Raw genomic sequence first — 21,930 nt, 5'->3', positions numbered from 1 at the left:
GTGTGAGAGAATTTTTGACCATCCTTATACATTACATCTGCACACCATGAGGAGAATAGAGCCTGTCTCATTCCACACATACTCCCTTCTCTCCAAGCAGTACCCAAGGTCAGGTTATAGATAAAGGGCCAACTAGCAGTACATTGTAGTGTCTACATTGAAGTACTTTTTAACCCAATTCAGATGCCCCAGACAGAGAGGCACCAACTCCAATTATTTTGCGTATTACACCAGTGGCTAGACGTAAGGACACAATGTGATTTAGGTATGCATACTTTCGTGGATGTGCTGTTGGAATGGGTGACATAAGGTGAGGGAGATAAATTGGAATGCTTTATGAGACATCTTCAGACTTGGGGGTGTTGACAATTGCCTTATGTTACTCTGTTAATGTTGCTATTGTTTCATCCCGGGTCTCTGATGTACATCAAGCTTGACATCAGCTGCTGCCTGAGTTCTCATTTCACCAGCTTCCAGAAAACCTCCAGAAAACTTCCATCACAATAAGCAACACCTGGCTCCACGTTGATGGGATGGCTCCTTATGTATCTGACCTACGAACTGTCATTGGTTCACTTCAGTTAAGGTGGTAGTGCTCAGCCATGGTAGTGGCCTCTTATTTCGCTCATATGGTATGCGCCATATGAGCATATAAACAATGTTAAGAACTTGATTTTTATTAAAGGGGGTCTTTCAAGAGACACAGCAGATGAGTGTTTGTCTTCACCCACCTAGCTCTCTCACTGGCATCTGTGCGGTGAACATTACTCAGCTGGCCGAGGCAGAAGCGATCGCCTCCCGACGGGTCAACATAACCATCCACAGTCACAACAGGGCAGCTGGAGGGCACCTTAAACATCTCTCCCACCTGAACGTCCATTTCAAAGTAGGAGATAGAGCACCAAAACTCTGGTCCTGCTGTGATAAAAAGATTAAACAGAGTGTGTGACAGACATCAATAGACTAAGACATGCCTACCCTCCACAAATGAAGCCAAACTATCCTGTAAAAATGTTTTTTTGGATCATATGTTTTGGCCCTTGAACTTTGACAGACCACCACAAAAGTTAATCACCTGGTGATACCTTCCCAAGTAACAATCTCACCAAACGTCGGTAAAAATCCAATCATGCGTTGTTGAGTTTGTGAATATACTCACACACACACACACACACACACACACACACACACACACACACACACACACACACACACACACACACACACACACACACACACACACACACACACACACACACACACACACAATACTTTGATTTCCCGCCAGCTCAAAGGGTAAAAATACTAAATTAAAACTGAATAAACATTATCATTTAATATTCAGCATAATGGTCTCTAACCTGGATGATTGGCCACAGAAGGAGGGAAAGAGTTTGAGGCGTGATGCTGAGACCCTGAAAAATAGAGAAATGTGTACATCAGTTAGAACCAGTAATATATGCAAAATAAGGTCCTCAGTTGGTTTGTCAAAAGTATCAATACTTTTTCAATACCATGTGTTTAAAACAACACATTCTCCATTAATTTCACTTTAGATGGCATCGTACCGAAGCAGATCTACAATGTTGGTATAGTGGTATAATGCCAATGTTTTCAGCATAAAAAGAAACAATGTGAACATAATTGCTTTGTCAGGACATTTCCCAGAACTAAAGTGAAAGTTATGTTGAATTCTTTGGTTTGGAAAAGGTGCAGGTTTCAAGCAAGTACATCAATCAATTATTTGTATAGCCCATATTCACAAATCACAATTTGTCTCATAGGGCTTTCATAAGGTGTGACATCCTCTGCCCTTAATGTATATCTTACAGTGATGGTTTGGGTGATGGAGGGGAGGTTGTTGGAGATTACGCCCATTCTGCGGAGGTCCTATGGGAGTGTAGGAGGCTGTGCTGCTGCCTGTCCAAACTGCTGGATTACAGAGAAATAATGAATGATGAGTGTTAACCAATGTACAGAACAACAGTTTACAATGATTTTTGAATATATACACTACCGTTCAAAGGTTTGGGGTCACTTAGAAATGTCCTTATTTTTCAAAGAAAAGCACAGTTTTTTTCAATGAAGATAACATTAAATTAATCAGAAATACACTCTATATATTGTTAATGTGGTAAATGACTATTCTAGGTGGAAACGTCTGGTTTTTAATGAAATATCTACATAGGTGTATAGAGGCCCATTCCCAGCAACTATCACTCCAGTGTTCTAATGGTACATTGTGTTTGCTAATCGCCTTAGAAGACTAATGGTTGATTAGAAAACCCTTGAAAACCCTTGTGCAATGATGTTAGCACAGCTGAAAACTGTTTTGCTGGTGAGAGAAGCTATAAAACTTCCTTCCTTTGAGCTAGTTGAGTATCTGGAGCATCACATTTGTGGGTTCGATTATACTCTCAAAATGGCCAGAAAAAGAGAACTTTCATGTGAAACTCGCCAGTCTATTCTTGTTCTTAGAAATGAAGGTTATTCCATGCGAGAAATTGCGAAGAAACTGAAAATTTCCTACAACGGTGTGTACTACTCCCTTCAGAGAACAGCACAAACGGGCTCTAACCAGAGTAGAAAGAGAAGTGGGAGGCCCCGGTGCACAACTCAGCAAGAAGACAAGTATATTAGAGTCTCTAGTTTGAGAAATAGACGCCTCACAGGTCCTCAACTGGCAGCTTCTTTAAATGGTACCTGCAAAACGCCAGTGTCAACGTCTACAGTGAAGAGGCGACTCCGGGATGCTGGCCTTCTAGGCAGAGTGGCAAAGAAAAAGCCATATCTGAGACTGGCCAATAAAAAGAAAAGATTGATATGGGCAAAAGAACACAGACATTGGACAGAGGAAGATTGGAAAAAAGTGTTATGGACAGACGAATCAAAGTTTGAGGTGTTTGGATCACACAGAAGAACATTTGTGAGACGCAGAACAGGAGAAAAGATGCTGGAAGAGTGCCTGACGCCATCTGTCAAGCATGGTGGAGGTAATGTGATGGTCTGGGGCTGCTTTGGTGCTGGTAAAGTGGGAGATTTGTACAAGGTAAAAGGGATTTTAAATAAGGAAGGCTATCACTCCATTTTGCAACGCCATGCCATACCCTGTGGACAGCGCTTGATTGGAGCCAATAACAAAATTAATATTTCAAATAAAAATATTTTTTTCTAACCTTGTCAATGTCTTGACTATATTTTCTATTCATTTTGCAACTCATTTGATAAATAAAAGTGTAAGTTTTCATGGAAAACACGAAATTGTCTGGGTGACCACAAACTTTTGAACGGTAGTGTATATATACTAGGGATGCACCGATATGGAAATTCTTGGCCGATACCGATATTTGTTTATTACTTGAATAATATGAAAAACAGAAAAAGTGTAACTTTAGATGCCATGGATGGACATAGACACCTATTCAGCCAAACATTTAACAGTATCACCAGGCCTACTCAAGACATCATCTCAACTGTAAACAGATGCTTGCAATGCAGCCTTACAAAACACTAGCATAAACCCTTAGGGTAGCGTCATTCTCAAGCGCAGCCGCCTGGCTGTTCACACCGGACCCGCATTTCTCCGCGCCGGTCAGCCCGCGATTCTCCGCTTGTTGTTGTATGTAACCCGTTCAATGTCGGGTGTCGGGGGTAAATGACGTATTCTCCAAGCAAGCCTTTAGCCCCCCCTCTCTCTCTTTTTATCTATATGACTGCTTGTGTGGCTGTAGTGGATGGGCAGAGGGGGACATTTAATTATGTGATTGGGAAAATTGGGAAAATTAAAACTCCAGGACAACAGAAGGGAAATACAAAGTATGGGATGCATATTTGATCATTTATATCATATAAAATATGTCATTTATATCGTTTAAAATCATTTTTCAGTCTGTTTCCTGGCGCGATACGCTCGCTCGCACGCCGAAACCATCGGTGAAGGGCGCTGGCGCGGCGCTTCGCAGCCCATGTGAACCGCACAAAGGTTTAACAGGGGGGTGGATGGGAGGCGCCTGGCTTTCCTTGGCGCTGCGCGGCGCTTCAGCGCCCGGTGTAAACCCGGCGTCAGTGTACCATAATCTGGATGCCAGATTGGCAGGCTGCAGAAAACATACCAATGAACATCGGCCAATGTTATCAGTGAAAGTCAAGTTTATTACCGATACGCCGATGGCAGTAAACGAGGCGAATATCGGCCGCTACCGATATACGGCCGATACATCGGTGCACCACTAATATATACATATATATTTGTGTGTGTGTGTGTGTGTGTGTGTGTGTGTGTGTGTGTGTGTGTGTGTGTGTGTGTGTGTGTGTGTGTGTGTGTGTGTGTGTGTGTGTGTGTGTGCCTATTTGTTAACTTACTGTGGAAGACAGCCTGGCTCTGAGAGTGTTTATTGCTGCTGTATCCGTTCTTTCCATGTGAGTGAGAAGTAGGTAGGGAGGGTTGTTGGGAATGGGGGGGCTGTGAGGGTTGCTGGGCAGCCTGCTGCTGAGGTAGGGGTTGGGTAGGAGTCGGAGGTCGTGGTGCTGGGGTCATGACTTGAGCCTGTGGGGATGCAGTTTGGAGACGGCCATCACTGTGGCCGCCCTGTAGTGGCAGCATGGAACCAGAGCAGGTCACTGGAAAGACAACAGTTGAACACATCAGGCCAGACTTAACTATATGAAGTGTTTAGCTGCTTTCAGACATGCACTGAACTCCGGAGATCGTCCAAGGAGGTGTATGTGTGAACATACATTTTTGTTCCAGATTCATATAAGGTGAGTGTGACCTTTACCTTTGACCACTGAAATGCAATCACTTCATCTTTGAGTCCAAGTGACTGATCGAAAGTTAAAGACATTTCCTCAAGTCACTGTTGAGATATCCCATTCAAGAGGCCAAAAATATGACCCTTGACCACTGATATCTAATCAGTTAGTTAAAGTGAACATGTGTGCCAAATTTGAAAGAATTCCCTTGAGATGTTCACAAGGCAAAACAAGTGTTTGAGAGGTCACGGTGACCTTTGACCATCAAATACTAATCAGGTCATCCATGAGTCAAAGTCAATTGTGCCAGATGTAATGAAATTCCCTTAAGACAATCCTGATAAATCACATTCACAGGAACGTGAGGTCACTGTGACCTTGACCATTGACCTCGAGGCACCAAAATATAATCACTTCATCTTTAAGTCCAAGTGAATGTTTGTACCAAGTTTGAAGAAATTCCCTAAAGCTGATCTTGTTCAGGAAAGACAAACATATATGGTGAGGCCACCGTGACCTTGACCTTTGGCTACCAAAATTAAATCCAAGTTCAAGTGAGTGTTTTTGCAAAATGTGAAAGGATTCCCTCAAGGCTTTCTGGAGACATCGCATTCACAAGGCAAACAATTTGCTTTGAGGCCACCGTAACCTTGACCTTTGACCACCAAAATCGAATCAGTTGAGTCCAAGTGAATATTTGATTATAATTTGAAGAAATTCCCTTGAGGCATTCTTGAGATATGGCATTCACGAGAATGGGATGGACGGACGGACAACCCGAAAACATAATGGCTCTGGCCACTGACTGCCGGCGCGGAGGCATCTCTGGATGACGAAGCGGAGCCACACTCGTAGAAGAAACAGATGAAGATCTCGAGAGAGTTTTTCCGAACAACATGTCTGAAAAGTCTGTGGAGTGCACAGTACAACAACATTTTTGTTCCGTCAGTCTGTCTGTCTCACAGTCTCAAGAATTAAACAATTCAATTAACCCAACTATCTGCTAAATTTCCTTTAAGCTGCACCAAATTGCATACATTTAGTCCCGTAAACATGCCTGATTTCTTTTCATCAAGACCTATGATTTACTCTTTCAGTATCAAAACATTTTTTGAAAATGCCCAAGTTATTGTGTAAAGTATCAAACAAACGCAGATGAAAACATAACGTCCATGATAGATGTAAGATGTAAATGAGGAGCTGACCTTTGGGTGAAACAGGCAGGTTAGTGTATCTGCTGACAGGTGGGGGTCCATGGGGCTCAGACGACAGCTGTTGGGGAGGCAGGGGTTGACCATAGTGGTCTGGAGGAGGCAGCTTCAGGGCTGTTTGATGGTCAGACAGAGGCATGCCAGGTGGAAGGTCTATCTGTATACAGTCATGGATGTATTCCTCTTTGATGAGGCCGACTGGTGCAGCTGCAGGAAGTTTGGGTCAGAAAGGTTTCAAAAAAGTTTCAAAAGTGTATTATGAATATTTACAGTGATTTACAAGCATGCACAGACATTCAATGAATACAGCACCAAATCTAGTGTTATATCTATATCGGGATAGAATGACTATGTGTATTGTATGCACTGTAAAGGCAAGTTTTTATTAGAATGAGCAAAAAATTTGAATCCAAACACCCAGCCTCTAAATACTGTGGGTGGACATTCTTGCTACTCAGGTAAATAACATTCAACATTATAGAAGTAATAGATAAAGGGACTATTCGTTACTTATAGTTAAGTTTGGTTAATTCTCTTTTAAGTTCTGCCCATTTTGTATGCATTCATGTTTTTCTTGGTTTGTTTGTTTCTAGCAGGTTTTAAATTCTCCTTGCCCCACATGCCCTTTTCCTCAAACTCCTCAAAATAATTCTTATTTTGTAATTCTGACAAAGTATAGGATTGACCAACCATAATTACAAATTCAATCCCTCCATTCCACGTGTCGAAGTGTCTTTGGGTAAGATACGGAACCCTAAATTGCCCCTAAAGGCTGTGCCGACAGTGTGTGTTATGTATGATAGATGCTCTGAATGAATGTGTGGTTGTGAATGGCAAAACTGTACTGTACTGTAAAGCATTTTGAGTGGTCATCAGGTCTTGAAGAGACAATATAAAATACAGACCATGACCACACCAAAGGAGAGTAGGATTAGACAACTCAAAGCCGAAGTGCTAATCTACTCACATGGAATTGCTCCTGCTGAACGAGAGCCGCACACATTTCTCTCCTACAGCTGAGTGGCCATATGTTACTACATAAAGTCCTATTATATCATATTTTATTCATAAACCATGATTTGGAGAATGTGACATTATAACTAAATACTGTTTGTAGAGCAGCAACAATAATATTCACAACAGCAGAGACACTATTATTTTTAATATGTCACTGAAATCAATTCTAAGATGTCAGTAAACTAAATTATTTCCCTGAGTGAAGTTTAGAGAGAAAGAAGAACAAAGACACTAGTCGATATCAGCCCTTCCTCCTGTCCTCTGTCTTCCTTCCTGTGCTGCTGCTGTGATTCACTGTCTGGAGGTCCCACATGTGGTGGTGGTGGGGTGTCTCAAACAGTAGTCAAGTTTACAAGAGTTCACCAGATTCATGAAAAACCAACATAATATATAACAATAGAGCAATTAGCTATTAGTGTAATTTCCGTGCGGTGGGTGTGTAAAACATGTTGCCTGCAGCCCGTGGACCAAACCGTTGAAACTATCCCTTTTCTACATGTTTGTTGAATAGGTGGTTTGAGAAGGTTTTTAATGGACCTTTTACGCAACCAAAACTATCAAGCACTGTTGTTGTCAACCCAAGTTAATATCACTTCACCTGGTGCACTGTGTCCACCATAGCATTTCTGATCATTCTGTGTGTATGTGAGTTTGGGTGTGCATTTTCACTCCTGCCCCAGGAGAAGACAGAGAATCAGGGCAAACGGGAGCAGATCAAAATGAGGTTTAGTAATAAAATATGATCAATTATACATATCATTAGAATTGAAGGCCACAACAGATAAAACCCTGCTACCTTATGCAGTTGTGGTAAATACAGGACAAGAGCCCTGCACTATGAAGCAGTGTTTGCATTTATCGGGGTAAATTCAGGTTTAATTCAGAGTTTTCAGTCCTACACAGCTAGTTCACTTCTTATCGGGGTAAATAACCATGGTAACCAGCTAAATGGCTACCCTGCTCTGGAGGAGGTTAAGTTCAAGATAATAGACCAACCCCTATAAAAGCACCACCTACCGACCAATCAAATTCTTTGAAACATGACATCACTGTTGTTATAGGATCCCGTGGAACTCAGTGCGCAGATTGATGAAGGGTCTCTGAGGAGGGCAAGGGTCTTCAGAGACCAGCAAAATCCTTTTACCTACTCTAAAGAGTATCTTTAAGAAACATAAAGATTGTCATTGAAGGGAATGATCTACCTTCGTCACCTGCTAGAGTCGTACATAACTAACCCCACACTTGGAGCGATGCGCTCACAGTACCACAGACTGTAAGAATTCCCCTATGTTTCTTTGATTGCGGAAGTTACTTGTACACTAGGGGTGATGCTGGTGAGTCCACCAGGCTTGCACCTCAAAGAATAAGGCTAAAACTGTCATACACACAATGAGAATATATGTAAATACCATATTATATTGGCCTTTAAGGTCCTGTGGCCAATTACAGACTTAATGTACTTTGCACAATCCATTCTCGAGTGTTTATTTACAACGTATAGCACAATCCTTTCCCTGGTGCTTATAATATTTTTGTATAATGTTTCCTATTTTCCAATTTTTTAAATATATACTTGCACAAACACACCAAAGCAAATTCCTTGTATGTGTAAACCTTCTGGGCAATAAACCCTGATTCTCATTCTGATTAATGTAATGAAGATGTAACTAAATTATAGTCAGATCTACTCTTGCCCAAATGATAATGATTATAAAAACATTAATTTACACATTCTCACAATCTGTGATTTTTGGCCAGCTATCCTTGTCCTGCATTAAGCAGCTATAACTGTGTTGCTTTTAGCCTGGATAATGTGTTTGTACTACGTATATTTTCTTAATAGTTTGCACCTCGTCTGTGAAAATATATCGCTTGTCCATGTCAGTGATTGGTCATATGCAGTGAACACCTTCCCTTTTATGTGCACACGCCGATATCTAGATTAGGAAAACCTGGGTTGACTTACCAGGTTGATAACCAACGTCGTGGGACCTCTTAGCCTGACTGGGCTTGTTAGGTTAAATTAAGCTGGATAGAAAGATTGCCTGGGTTTGTTGAACTCACTTTGTAGTAAAGGCCCCGGGTTACTGTTTGACCCTCATAAAGTAACTGGCTGGACTTCAATGAGTAGTTGGCTATGTGGCCGACAGTTGGCACATGTGGAAAGCAGTGGCTCTGTCCCTGTGTTTGCACTTAGACTTGACCATAACATACATGAGTGTTGACATGACAATTAACCTGAATGAAGCCATGATGTGATGCTGTAGAGTATAACTCACCTGTGTTTTGAAGGCTGAGACCAACTGTTAGAGAAGACAGAGAAATCAAAGATTTACTGTTATACATAAAATGAAGCATCAGAGTTTGTTAAACTATACTTGCTTTTATGTTTAAATGATCAAATTAGCACAGAGATTGTAAACCCCACTCAGAGTTGTTGAGAGTATGAATCTGACCTACCGATGCCTGGAGACACTACCCTCTCATAATGGTAGGGGTTGACACACACATTGTCATACTTCAGGTCAAAGGCATACTGGCAGAACTTGACATGCTTGAGTTCATTCTTGTGGAGGTCAGGCCAGCGCCACAGCCTTGCATAAATCACATGAGGAAAACCTTTCCTCCCTGCCACCTGAGGAGAGAGCACAGCATCATTACAAGTGTTAAACAGTCTTATTGACTTTATCATTCATCCATCAGTGGACTGTATCTTTTAAGATATTCTGTGAACTCTCAGATGTCTACCAGCTGTCTGTCTGAATGCTTGGGACACATCGAACAATTATGTCTCCGCAGACTGCCATAGCTTGGGCAAGATGGGGAACCACCGACTTTCTTGTTAGTGGGCGACTAACCTCCTGAGCTACAGCTGCCCTTTTATGCAGTTTATCCTTTAAAAGAAGTAGCGGTGTCTGTGTGTCGTGCTGAGTAACCTCTTGTGTTACTGATAAAACTTTTTGTGCCATGACTTTTTGCACATCATTATTTATGTGTGATGGAGACTGTTCTGGAAGATTTGGCCTGATTGGGAAGCACCAGCGAGCACACACAGACTTTATAGCTTCTATACATGTACTTCATCAGACGGATTATATAATTGTTTGTGAAATTACACAAACTGTGCAGAATTTAGCTTTTTTCTTGATATGAGGGCTGATTAAGTATTTGCACCGTGTGTAGTGTACACATTCACACGTGTAAGTCACTTACTGCATAATACCATGATTGTGTACAGTGTATATAATTTAGGGCTAAGAGCTAAGTGTTACAAAGTGTAAATACAATTGTTATAAATAAAATGGTATGCATATTTAAAAATAAGATGTTTTTTGTTCTGTTTCACACAGTCCTTATTGTTAACAATCTCTCATTTTTTTCCACAAGAACAAAAAATCAGAACAACAACATACTGCTGCTCCTATGGGGCTTCGGTAAGTCCATAAGGTTCAATAGTCACTCAGCGCTTTTTTTTAGTTAATAGACGAACACTCACTTTATTATACTATTGACAGATTCTGGTAGTATTCAATGACGTGTTCACACTAGAGAATGACCAGAGTAAATATTGTGTGGTACTGCTAGAGGTCTGCTAGCAAGTTTTTTCTCTCCACAGTCACCAAAGTGCTTGCTCATTGTGGGAACTGTTGGGTGTAGTAGTGGGGTGTGATCAGCGTTGGCTGCAGGAGGAAGAGAGTGGGGATGTGGCTCTGGGAACAGTACCATAGAGGGAGTTTGATTGTACACAAGTGTTCTGTGTTGGCTAATCACTCTATCCCCTTTATCAGCAGTAGCATGCTGGGACTGAGGAGGGTTCCAAAGAAGGCGAAGAACTGCTCAGAGAACTGTGTGTGTATGTGTGTATGAGAAATAGTCTGCAAAGACGTAATAATAAATCACAAGCTAGCCTGTACCTTGAGAGTCTGGCGCTTCATTGACGTGGAACCTGTGGGATACAGTAGCTACTGTAAATTGGGTTTCTCTATCATTTTTAAGGTCTTGACCTTCAATGTAAAGAGCCTTGAGATAATGTATATTATGATTTGGTGTTATACAAATAAAATTGAATTGGTAAAAATCTATTACATCATTTTTTACTTGATCCAACACAAAACATAAATCCATTGTGGATTTACTACAACCAGTGACAGAAGTAATCTGGTTCTTATCGATGAGTGTTTGGTGAACATTTGTCAGTGTGCATTTAAGCAGCCCTTCAGTCCAAAAACAGCTCTGCACTAAAACAATGCAGGAGACTCTGTTGGTATAGTTGTGTCGTTTCAGGTACCATGAGACATGAAAAAAGATTAAGGAAGCAATAGATTCTGAGCTGTTTATGATGCTGTCATAAAGGTCTTTACAAGTCCAGTCGTCAATTCAGCACAGTTCCCTAAGCCTTTTTCAGATATGACCTCCGGGAAAAATCCGGAGAATTGGCTACGTAGTGTAACTAGAGTTTGCCTTTCACACATGCACAACACAGCGGGAGGTTCTCTGCACATACGCATTAACAACAGCAACAAATCCTCTGCATTATTCAGGCGAGAGATTTTGTTTACAGCACCCAAACACCATCGTCAGCTCTTATCACCACAAACTCTCTAGACATTTTTGTCGGTGTCTTCTACTGTGTCACCGTTTTTTGCGTCATCAACCCCCCCACCCGCACGCCAGTGCAATCCAGTGGGGAATAACCTGCTGTGTTTACACATCGGATTCTACTGGATTTCTACTGACTTTTTACTAGGTCAGGCGGACAAAGTCCACAGAGACTATGGAGCGTCTCACTCGGACATTTGCGTTCACACATGCACCGCCTCCAAAGAAAATACAGAGGTTCTGCAGAATCTAGTGCATGTCTGAAAGCAGCTCTAGTGAAAATCATTTCATCCTGTGTCACCACGGCCATAGTGTAAAAGGTGGTGGTGAAGTGTTTGAGTCCACAAAACACTTTTGGAGTTTCAGGGGTTATCTCCCCTCTCTCATCATGGGCAACGTGAGATCACTGGGGAACAAGATGGAAGAGCTAGCCCGGAGCCAAAGGGAGTGCAGTCCGATGATCTTTTCGGAGTAATGGCTACACAGGGACGTTCCCGACCAAAACGTTAACATCGAGGGATTTCAGATGGTTCGAGCCGACAGGTATTGCACCGAGAGCGGTAAGCGCAAAGAAGGGGGGCTTGCTGTTTTTGAAAACAACAGATGGTGCAATCCTGGTCATATTATAATCAAGGACTGTATTTGTCGCCTGGACATTGAACTGTTGGCTGTGGGACTCCGTCCATACTATTTGCCCAGGGAAATCTTGCATGCTATTGTGGTGGCTGTGTACATTCATCCGTCCGCCAACCAGACGTCGGCAAGTGACGTCATCCACACCGCCATAGTTGAACTGCAAACTGAACACCTGAATGCCCTCATCATAATCTTGGGGGACTTCAATCATGTTTGCATGGATAAAACAGTTACAAAATTCACCTTGTACGTCACCTGCAAAACCAGAGGGGAAAACACCTTGGACCTGCTGTATGCTAACTTTAAGGATGCATACGGCTCTTCCACCCTCCCCCTCTGGGGAGATCAGATCACAACTTATTGCATCTCATGCCCTGCTATGTGCCTCTGGTGAAAGCCGCACGGACAGGACATTGATGGGTTTACAGAGTGCATCACGGATTATATAAACTTCTGTGTGGACTGCACTGTCCCAACAACGACTGTCTGCTGTTACCCAAATAACAAGCCATGGGTAACAAAAGACATCGAAGCCATCCTTAATGAGAAGAAGAGGACTTTCAGAGGTGACAACAGGGAGGAGCTGAGGACTATTCAGAGGGACCTGAATATCAAGATCATGGAGGAAAAGGACAGCTACAGGAGAAAGCTGGAGGGGAAACTCCAGCAGAACAACATGAGGGAGGTCTGGTGTGGAATAAAGACCATCACCGGCTTCAGACCAGCTAGCGGCAGAAGAGCTGAGGGAAGCTTGGACATGGCCAATGAATTTGATCTATTGTTTAACAGATTTGATACAGCAGCCCCTGCCCCCCTAACTCTACTGCGGTCTGTCTCCAAACACCAATCCTCCCCCCTCCCCCTGACTGTCCCTCAAAAACTTAGGCAAGGCAAGGCTGCCTAAGTGGAGTCAGCCCTAAGGTGCTCAAAGCCTGTGCCCCCCAGCTTTGTGGAGTGCATGTGTCTTCAACATGAGCCTGAGTCTTCAGAGGGTCCCTGTGCTGTGGAAGACGTCCTGCCTCGTTCCTGTGCCAAAGACGCCGCATCCCAGTGGTTCCAAGGACTACAGCCCGGTGGCACTGACGTCCCACATCATGAAGACCCTGGAGAGACTCGTCCTGGAGCAGTTTAGGGCCATGGTCAGGCCACACATGGATCCCCACCAGTTCGCCTACCAGCCCCCACTAGGAGTTGAGGACACCATTATCTACCTGCTGAATCGAGTCTACGCCCACCTGGACAAGCCGGCTAGCACTGTGAGGGTCATGTTTTTTGACTTCTCCAGTGCTTTCAACACCATCAGGCCAGCTCTACTGTGCGAGAAACTCACAGCGATGCAGGTGGATGCCCCCTTCGTGTCCTGGATTGTGAACCAGCGACTGGCAGACCACAGTATGTGCGCTTGTATCACTGTGTGTCTGACAGAGTGGTCAGGGGACCCGGGGACCCGGGGCCCAACAGGGGACGGTCCTCTTTACCTTCCTCTTCACCCTCTACACCACGGACTTCAGCTACCAGACAGAGTCCTGCCATCTCCAGAAGTTTTCTGATGAATCTGCAATAGTTGGATGTATCAGCAAGGGTGAGGATGCTGAATACAGGGCTGTGGTGGGTAACTTTGTCGCATGATGTGAGCAGAACCACCTGCAGCTCAACGCAACAAAGACATAGGAGCTGGTTGTGGATCTGAGGAGGGTCAGGACACCGGTTACCCCTGTTTCCATCCAGGTGGTCAGCGTGGACATTGTGGAGGAGTATAAATACCTGGGAGTGTTCATAGACCATAAGCTGGACTGGGCTAAAAACACTAATGCCCTCTACAAGAAGGACCAGAGCCGCCTCTATTTCCTGAGGAGACTGAGGTCCTTCAACATCTGCCGGACTATGCTGAGGATGTTTTATGAGACTGTGGTGGCCAGTGCTCTCCTGTTTGCTGTTGTGTGCTGGGGCAGCAGACTGAGGGTTGCAGATGCCAACAGACTCAACAAACTGAACCGCAAGGCCAGTGACGCTGTGGGGGTGGAGCTGGACTCTCTGATGGCGGTGTCAGACAGGAGGATACTGTCTAAGTTACACGCCATCGTGGACAATGTCTCCCACCCTCTCCATGACGTGCTGGCCAAAAACAGGAGCACTTTCAGTGCAACACTGAGACCAACAAATTGCACCACAGAGCGCCAAAGGAAGTCATTCCTGCCTGTGGCCATCCAACTATACAACTCCTCCCTCTGATTGTCAGACACTCTGAGTCAACAGACTGGACTCATTACAATGCCAGCAATCTCCGCACATATCCATGCTTGCACTAAATACTCAATGTACAGAACGCACATATTGTATATATTTCATATTTTATTTTATTTTATTAGTTTAAATTTGTATATGCTTATATTTCTACTCTTGCATGGAGCTATTGTAACAAACACAATTCCCCCTTGGATCAATAAAGTATTTCTGATTCTAAATATAGAATTATATTGAACGTAAAGCAAATAAACTACAAAAACATAATAAGCCTGCTTATGAGAGGAGGACTGACCTGCAGCCGTCCATCCAGTGTCCTCTGGATGGTGACGCACTTGCTGGGATGGACACCATTGGTGGTAATCGCAGTGATGAGCGAGTCCAGCTCATCCTTCTTCTCCTTCAGCTTCTTCACCAAGCTTTCGATGGCACGTTTGGCGAAGCCCTCGTTCTCTCCACCCTGCCGGTGGCACATGAGGCTGTGGACGATGCTGAGACAGGCGTCATTGCTGCTTGGAGGGTTCACTGACATGATGCTGCTGCCACAAGACACAAGAGGAACACTCCATATGCTTAATGAACATATGCATAGACATGCACAGCAACAATAACAACAACAATATATCTATTTAAATATATTTCACTAGGTTTTTTCTGTCTCAGATAGTATGGACAAAAATAATTGTCACCAGTTTGGAAAATTGGAAATTTAGGAAAAGGGACATGTGATGCTGGATTCAAACACTCGGAAAATAAAGGAAGTAGAGGAGATACTAGTCCAAACTCGAAAAACTCTGTTCAACATTATAGACAGAGAATAAGTACATGGAAAGTTTAACACAGAAAAACTTAGCAGAAAAGGCCAAGAGTAAGTGGTTAGTAAGACTTTAATAAATCCAGTGAAATTCATAATAATCCTCTAGTACCAGTGTCTCCTAAGCACAGTAAGGACAGAGACACACCCTACAAACAATCAAAGGACACAAAACCTGCAATCCTGGTGTGTCTTTTTGGCCCAGTTCAGACTGGTATTAACATCTGTCCTGAGTCCATTACAAGTGGACAGCTGTAAGTACAACAATTCACACCTGGCATTAAAATATCAAAATATCAGATCTATATGGAAATAAGTCATTTCTGTTCACAAAGACTAAGTTATGTTGTTGTCAGTCTGCCTATACAGATTAGTCTATTGTCAGTTTGTGTGTGTGTGTGTGTGTGTGTGTGTGTGTGTGTGTGTGTGTGTGTGTGTGTGTGTGTGTGTGTGTGAGAAAGAGAGCGAGAGAGAGAGAGAGAGAGAAAGATACATTTTGTGTGTCAGTGTGAGGATGAGAGATAGAGAGAGGGAAAGAGTGTAGCCAGGAGTGGTTTGGTGAAGCAATGCACATAGCTTTACAATGAAACATGATAGTTTGACTAGTGTGACTAGAGCAGACTGTGTCACATCTGCGACTACAAGCAGAGGACTTTGGCAGAAAGGTATTCTCAGGTTAGTCACCCAGAAGTCTGCATTAAAGAAAACAACACAGGAGAAAATTAACTGATCCTCAATCTGTGGCTGTTGCGTCATCCCCCTAGAGGGAACCCTATTACGTGACTGGAGGCTGAAGCACAAGCAGGCAGCAGCATGTCAGCAGCTGGTCAGCGACCTGTTGCTGTACTGAAGTAAACTAGAGATGACCACTATGGCGAAGACCGAAGTATCAAACATTGTAGAAAATGAAAAGGGTCGGATTTTCCAAAGAAGCAGATTCTCAAGGAAATGTGAAAGACTACAACAAGTAAATATGTAAAAGGACCAGAGGAAGAAACACCACAAATTTAGCTAAACATTTGAAGACCGGCACCCTGACCTTTTCAAAGAATTTAGAGAGGTCATGTTGTGTTAATATGATTTAGTAAGTGTCATTATTGAAAGCCGAGTGAATTATGATGCTGTGATGTAATGCAGATGAGCTCAGGAAAATTCTCCCAAGCGAACGACTGTAACATTAGCAGATATCATTAACGTTAACTATCATTAACATTACCTTTTTACCCCAAAGCACAACTAATATTAGCACAGTAACATCTCTTCTTGTATGAACTTCTGTGACTGCAGTAACATGCTGGTATTGCTCTCACACAGACACACTCACTTCACTTCCTGCAACAAACCTGCAAGTCTGCATCACATACTTGGGGGAGGGAGTCAGTAAAAATCTGAATAAATATAAATGTTTCAATGAGTAAAAGTAAATACAATATTTAGAATTAAAAGCACTCAATTATGAAGACAAATCTCACCCAAATGCTCCCAAGTGACATCACTTGTTTTGTCCAACCATTGGTACAAGGCATTATTATAAATGTTTGTCTTTCTTATTGCAGACTGGCCACTGTTGTTAATCAATTCATTTTATTGATTAACAAAATTTCTTTTTTTTGCTAAAAAGAAAGATATTACAGGAACAATATTGCTCAACATAACGGATTTTTTTTTCTTTTTATTGTGGTATCAAAAGCAGTATCGAGTATCATTTTTTAAAACTTGTATAATATCGAAGTCTAACATGTTGATATTGTGACAACCTTACCCCAGACCCATTCAACTTTAAAAGTCCTCACTGTTCGACTATATTCAAGTTTAGATAGCACATTGTGTGCCTATCCCAAGATGAAGATGAAAACTCACATGAGCCAAAACTAGAACATTGAAAATAAGTCCTGATCCAGCGCTGTTCACAGAATGTCCATGAATCCCTGTATCTATGTGGCAACATAATATAACTTATGCATATCAGTTTGACTGACACATGTCAAATGTCAGATTGAATGTTCTTTACAATTAAGTTAAGCTCATTGCTCTTTGAAAAGGTAAACGTGCATGATTATGTTATAATATAATTATATCAGTGTTTTAAAATGGTTTGAGAGTTATGACAATATATCATCCAACAAAATTTGCTATCGAGACAGGCCTACCATTATATTCTCTTGTTATAATATAGTTACTAAAGAAGCATGTTCACAACTGCAAGCCAAATCGTGTCAACATAAAGTTTAAACCTGATTGGTTGCATAGACAGCTACCATACCATCATCAATTCAGGCCAAAACCCTGTTCTTGTAACTGTCATCCTAATATTGGCACATTTGCCATCTTTCTTACAAGTCATGTGAAGGTACCCTCCCACCATTTGCATATGATCTTTGTCATTTGTGTTTCCTATCATTTAATACAATTTTTGATGTCAAATATATACTATGCGGTTTTACTTTTTACTTTCCAAACCTTCATTTCAAAATCCAATCTTTAACTTTGAAATCCAGAAATAGCATGTACCAATGAAAATATAACAGAAGAAGACTAACAATAGTAATCGAAGACAAACATCAACAGCACATATCATGATTAGAAGGAAGCACCAATCACTGTTGGCAGGCAGTGATGCAAAATGCAGGAGATTAGAGTGCTGCTGTGAATCATCAGAGAAGTGAAACCAACCAGTGTCCCCTGGAGCACCTGGAGACTCTCCTCCTGTTTTTGTAGACTGATATTGCTGTATTTTAGTAGGAGTATTGGGAGCAAAAATACTGTCTTGCTTACCTGGTATTAAGTTGGTCAGCCAATGAGTGACCAGAAACTTCATTGGCATCGTGATGGCCCAGCTCTGAATCAGTCCCTGTTGGTAGAGCAGGTAGATTAGGAACTAGTGGATGCTAGTTAGGTGTGCTGCACAAATCTAACAGCTGTCGGAGCAGTGAGGGTAGTACAAGTGTTTAGATCCTTTATACCATTCAAAATCTTTACTCCAGTAATTGAGTAATAAGGCTGTGAGAGACAGATTCAAAACAAAATAGTCTAAATCCAACAAACAGTTAACTTAAATAACATTTTAAATACAACCATGCAAATAACAAATGTCATATGCCTTGGTCCCCATTTGACATATACGTTGATTATGACAAATCAGTGACAATATCTTTTACAGTAAGTCAATTTACATGGCAACAGCACAACACCACATTACGGCCATAGACTGTATATAAAGTTGGACAACATGATTGGATGCTCCCAAAAAGTAAAACCAAAGTAAATGGTCTGTATTTATATTGCCCTTTTCTAGTATTGATGGCCACTCTTAATTCCTTTACTGTTCAGTTACCATTCACCCATTCTCACACATTCATACAGTTCGTCTATGTGCAGCGCTTCCTCTATCATTCATCACTCATAATGCAAGCACAGCTGTCAGGGGCTCAGTAGCTTGCCCAAGGACACTTTGGCACGCAGAATGGGGGAGGCTGGGATCGAACTGCCCACCCTCTGGTTAGTGGACGACCTGCTCTACTCCTGAGCCTCAGCCTTGGTCACCACCTGGTGGCTGGCTGCAGTATAGGTCATAAATCCTGACTCCTTTATGTCCCTAGTGGAAGGGACATGGACCAAAATAAAAAGTCAATATACATTTTTCTGAAAGATGGTTTCTGTCATTTTAGTGATTTCTTATAACACTGATGTATGCTCAATTGTTAATTTTTCTGAGAAGTTTGGTTGAAATTAGTTATTTGATGTTATAAAAACAGTGTGAAACGTCAAAGTTGAGACTGACCCGCGATTGGTCAAATACAATTTGCTACCTCGGCACTCCAAATGCGCAAGATGGAAATGTTTGTATCCAGGAAATTTTGGCTTCGTTTCTGGATAGGGAATGGAATTGGAGATGTGTCGTACAACGTTATATAAAGTCTATGAATACGACATGAGCACATAGGATATTTTTTTCAGGAACAAGCTCAAATCCTTATCCACTGTATGCTTCTGAGGATAGTGGGGGCTGCAAAGTCTCTGGCACCATTATTTTGTAGGTCTGGGCCTGAAAACAAAAGCTTTATTCCTCAGGCATTCTGAAATAAATAAGTTGCCTTTAGGCTCAAAATCCAACTCTAAAGATATAATCCAGACTTTATGAAGGTCCACAAGACATACACCGTAAATGTGTTTTAGCATTATCACAAAAAATCTACTCAAAGCATCAACAGTAGTAGAGTTTTTGTTATACTGAATGGCTGGTCTTTTTACCCTTATTATATATATTTACCTTATTATATGTATTACAGTGATGGGATATTGTTATTATATCTTAAATGCAAACAACATTTAAATGGAAATCCCTGTCTATTTCATCCTGTCGTATAGATCTATATGCAGTGACTCTCTCCGTGGTGTGTGTACTTTGGATTTTCATTTGAAATGATTCATGCATAAGTCAGACAACTTTAAGAGACTGAAGTCTATGATTTTAATCACAAATGTCAAAAACACATTACACATTGTCAGAGATGAGTATTTGCTGAATATCTTCGGCCTCTATGATATATTTTAATAAATACTGTTGAATCCTTTTTGCAGGCCCTATCTAGCATAGAATAGGATTACTGAATTTAGCTTGAGGCAAATTTGTGATTTATTATATTGCATATCTCTGATAGAAACATTCAAGGCTTGAGTATGGAGTGTCTGTAATGAAGTTTACGTTACAATCAAACAGAGAGAGAGAGAGAGAGAGAGAGAGAGAGAGAGAGAGAGAGAGAGAGAGAGAGAGAATGGTCATTCTGAATCATGCAGCCACCACCAGTAAGAAGCTGTTCATTTCAGAATCACATCTCCAAGCATGTTTGCTTGCTTCACACAAATCACACTCTTCCTACCCACGTCTCCTCTTTAACCCACTGTTCATCATACAGGCCCAGACCCCTCACACTTCTAAAACTTCCATCAGAGACAGGAAAACGGTGGCACGCTGTCTGTTACATGTCTGTCTGACACAACCTGAGCGGTTTCCAGGCCAATACACTCACCTCCCTGACACCCTACATCGGTGAACATGCGTCACGCAGTTCGCTGTCTGAGCAAGTACCAGCTCATAAAATACATATACACATCTCCACGACTCATTCATCTGACTCGTTCCAGTCGAACCAACGCCAGGAAGTGAGAACAACATATGGACCGTGACAGTGAAAGAGTGAGACAGCCGAGAGCATTTGTTGCGGATACAAGCAACAATTTAGCAAAGCTAGTGGGACTGACTTCCCCCCGGATTCTCGGTGTCTCGGTTGTTTGGTCTCGTCGTGATAGTGGTGGGAGCGGGAGAACGACGGGACGGAGATAAAGAGCTTGTACTTACACATGAGCCGGAGAGGGGAGGAGAAGTAAGACAGACAGACCTCGGAGTCTCCGACAGCTCCCTCCGTACTGTCTGTGCTGACCGCAGCTGCCGTGTGTGTTTACACTCCTTTGTATGAGCCCTGTGTGTGGCTCAGTGTTCACACGGCAGATGGCTCTCAGATATCCTCGGATACAACCGGCTACTGTTTATTTCTCATATGTTTGTACTTCGCGAGCTCGGTGTTCGCTGCTGTTTTATCATAACGGCCCCGCTGTCTCCTCGCGCATCCTGCCCGTTCCTCACGCGCACGCCACAATAACAATAGAGGAGAGACGTCGTGCTCGCCAGCGTCTCGACATGCTGCAACCAATAGATAGTCAGGTTTCACAGGGGCTCCCGCTGCCGGCCAATCATGAAGCGACTCTCACAGCAGGGCCGCGAACCAGGGTCTGTCTGGTTCGGCTAGATTGACAGGCCCGCGAGACTGTTTCTTTAAGGTGGCGCCGCTGAGATTAGCGCCCCCCAACCACCCCAAAACACACACACACACACGCGCGCGCGCGCGCACGAACTGCAATAATATAAGCAACACTCTCTTGGGGACAAGTTTAAGAAAGCAAATTTAGTGAAAATTCTGAGTTTGTTGAAAATGAGTTGAGGGGAAACTCAGTTTTTTTATCCCAGACAGAGGGAGATGACTCTGACTCAGAGTCAGTTGTTAGTCCGTCTCTGCTCAGACCCGGTATTAACATCTCTCTCTGGTGATCCCAACATACATCCATCAGTTCACACCTGGCATTAGAAGTCGTCTCCACGTGGGTCTCCAGTGATCACATGTGATCAGACCTCACTCTCCCAGTTAAAATACAAATAAAGACATTAACACACACAAGTTATTTTTGATTGCTGTTGATTTAATTTCAATTGATATTTTAAAAAAAATTGATAAAGCTTGAACAGAATGTTTTAAATTCAAGTTTATTTAATTAGGCTGGGGTTCTTTATTAAAAAAATATGACTTTTCTATGTTAATATGGATTACTGACATTTCCATCTTTTTTCAAAGCCTAATACAAGTGTCCCAGATAACAACGTGACCTGTCCCAGACCTGTCCCCTTTGTTGGCACAAAGAACACTAAAAGTTGCATAAAATTTCCTAGATTACCCAAATTCACCCTAAAGGAACAACAAGGTAGTAAATGTTGCATATCAGCAAAACAGTCACACATATAACACCAAACTTCTTACAGTAGTTCCTCTTTGACCGGTGTGGCTCTGTGCAAAAGTTGGTGCTAATCAACCACTAGGAAGTGCT

At 42.3% G+C, this 21,930-nt stretch overlaps 1 protein-coding gene and 1 long non-coding RNA gene across 5 annotated transcripts in view; one reads left to right on the top strand and one right to left on the bottom strand.

Moving 5' to 3' along the window:
- The window catches only part of si:dkey-222b8.1 (uncharacterized protein LOC560317 homolog), a 27,963-nt gene extending 6,895 nt beyond the window's left edge, over positions 1-21,068 (bottom strand). The window contains exons 1-10 of one of the 4 annotated variants that reach the window (XM_034601183.1): positions 20,633-21,068; positions 18,049-18,124; positions 14,755-14,998; positions 9,441-9,615; positions 9,260-9,283; positions 5,958-6,170; positions 4,363-4,620; positions 1,831-1,932; positions 1,362-1,415; positions 732-918 (exon numbers count right to left, since the gene is read on the bottom strand). In XM_034601183.1, coding sequence (XP_034457074.1) covers positions 732-918; positions 1,362-1,415; positions 1,831-1,932; positions 4,363-4,620; positions 5,958-6,170; positions 9,260-9,283; positions 9,441-9,615; positions 14,755-14,998; positions 18,049-18,124; positions 20,633-20,636 — 1,337 coding nt within the window. In that variant the 5' untranslated portion in view covers positions 20,637-21,068. The remainder of the gene's footprint in view (positions 1-731; positions 919-1,361; positions 1,416-1,830; positions 1,933-4,362; positions 4,621-5,957; positions 6,171-9,259; positions 9,284-9,440; positions 9,616-14,754; positions 14,999-18,048; positions 18,125-20,632) is intronic. The other 3 variants (XM_034601182.1, XM_034601180.1, XM_034601181.1) reach the window with 3 other exon arrangements.
- On the top strand, positions 2,389-21,930 carry LOC117771160. Its single transcript, XR_004615521.1, has 3 exons — positions 2,389-2,399; positions 9,229-9,235; positions 21,798-21,930. It is a non-coding gene; the product is annotated as an uncharacterized LOC117771160 (long non-coding RNA).

The sequence above is a fragment of the Hippoglossus hippoglossus genome, chromosome 11, assembly GCF_009819705.1.
Source record: "Hippoglossus hippoglossus isolate fHipHip1 chromosome 11, fHipHip1.pri, whole genome shotgun sequence".
NCBI classification, from domain to species: domain Eukaryota; kingdom Metazoa; phylum Chordata; class Actinopteri; order Pleuronectiformes; family Pleuronectidae; genus Hippoglossus; species Hippoglossus hippoglossus.
The sequence above is the reverse complement of the archived record's forward strand: the minus strand, read 5'-3'. Positions and strand labels throughout refer to the sequence as shown.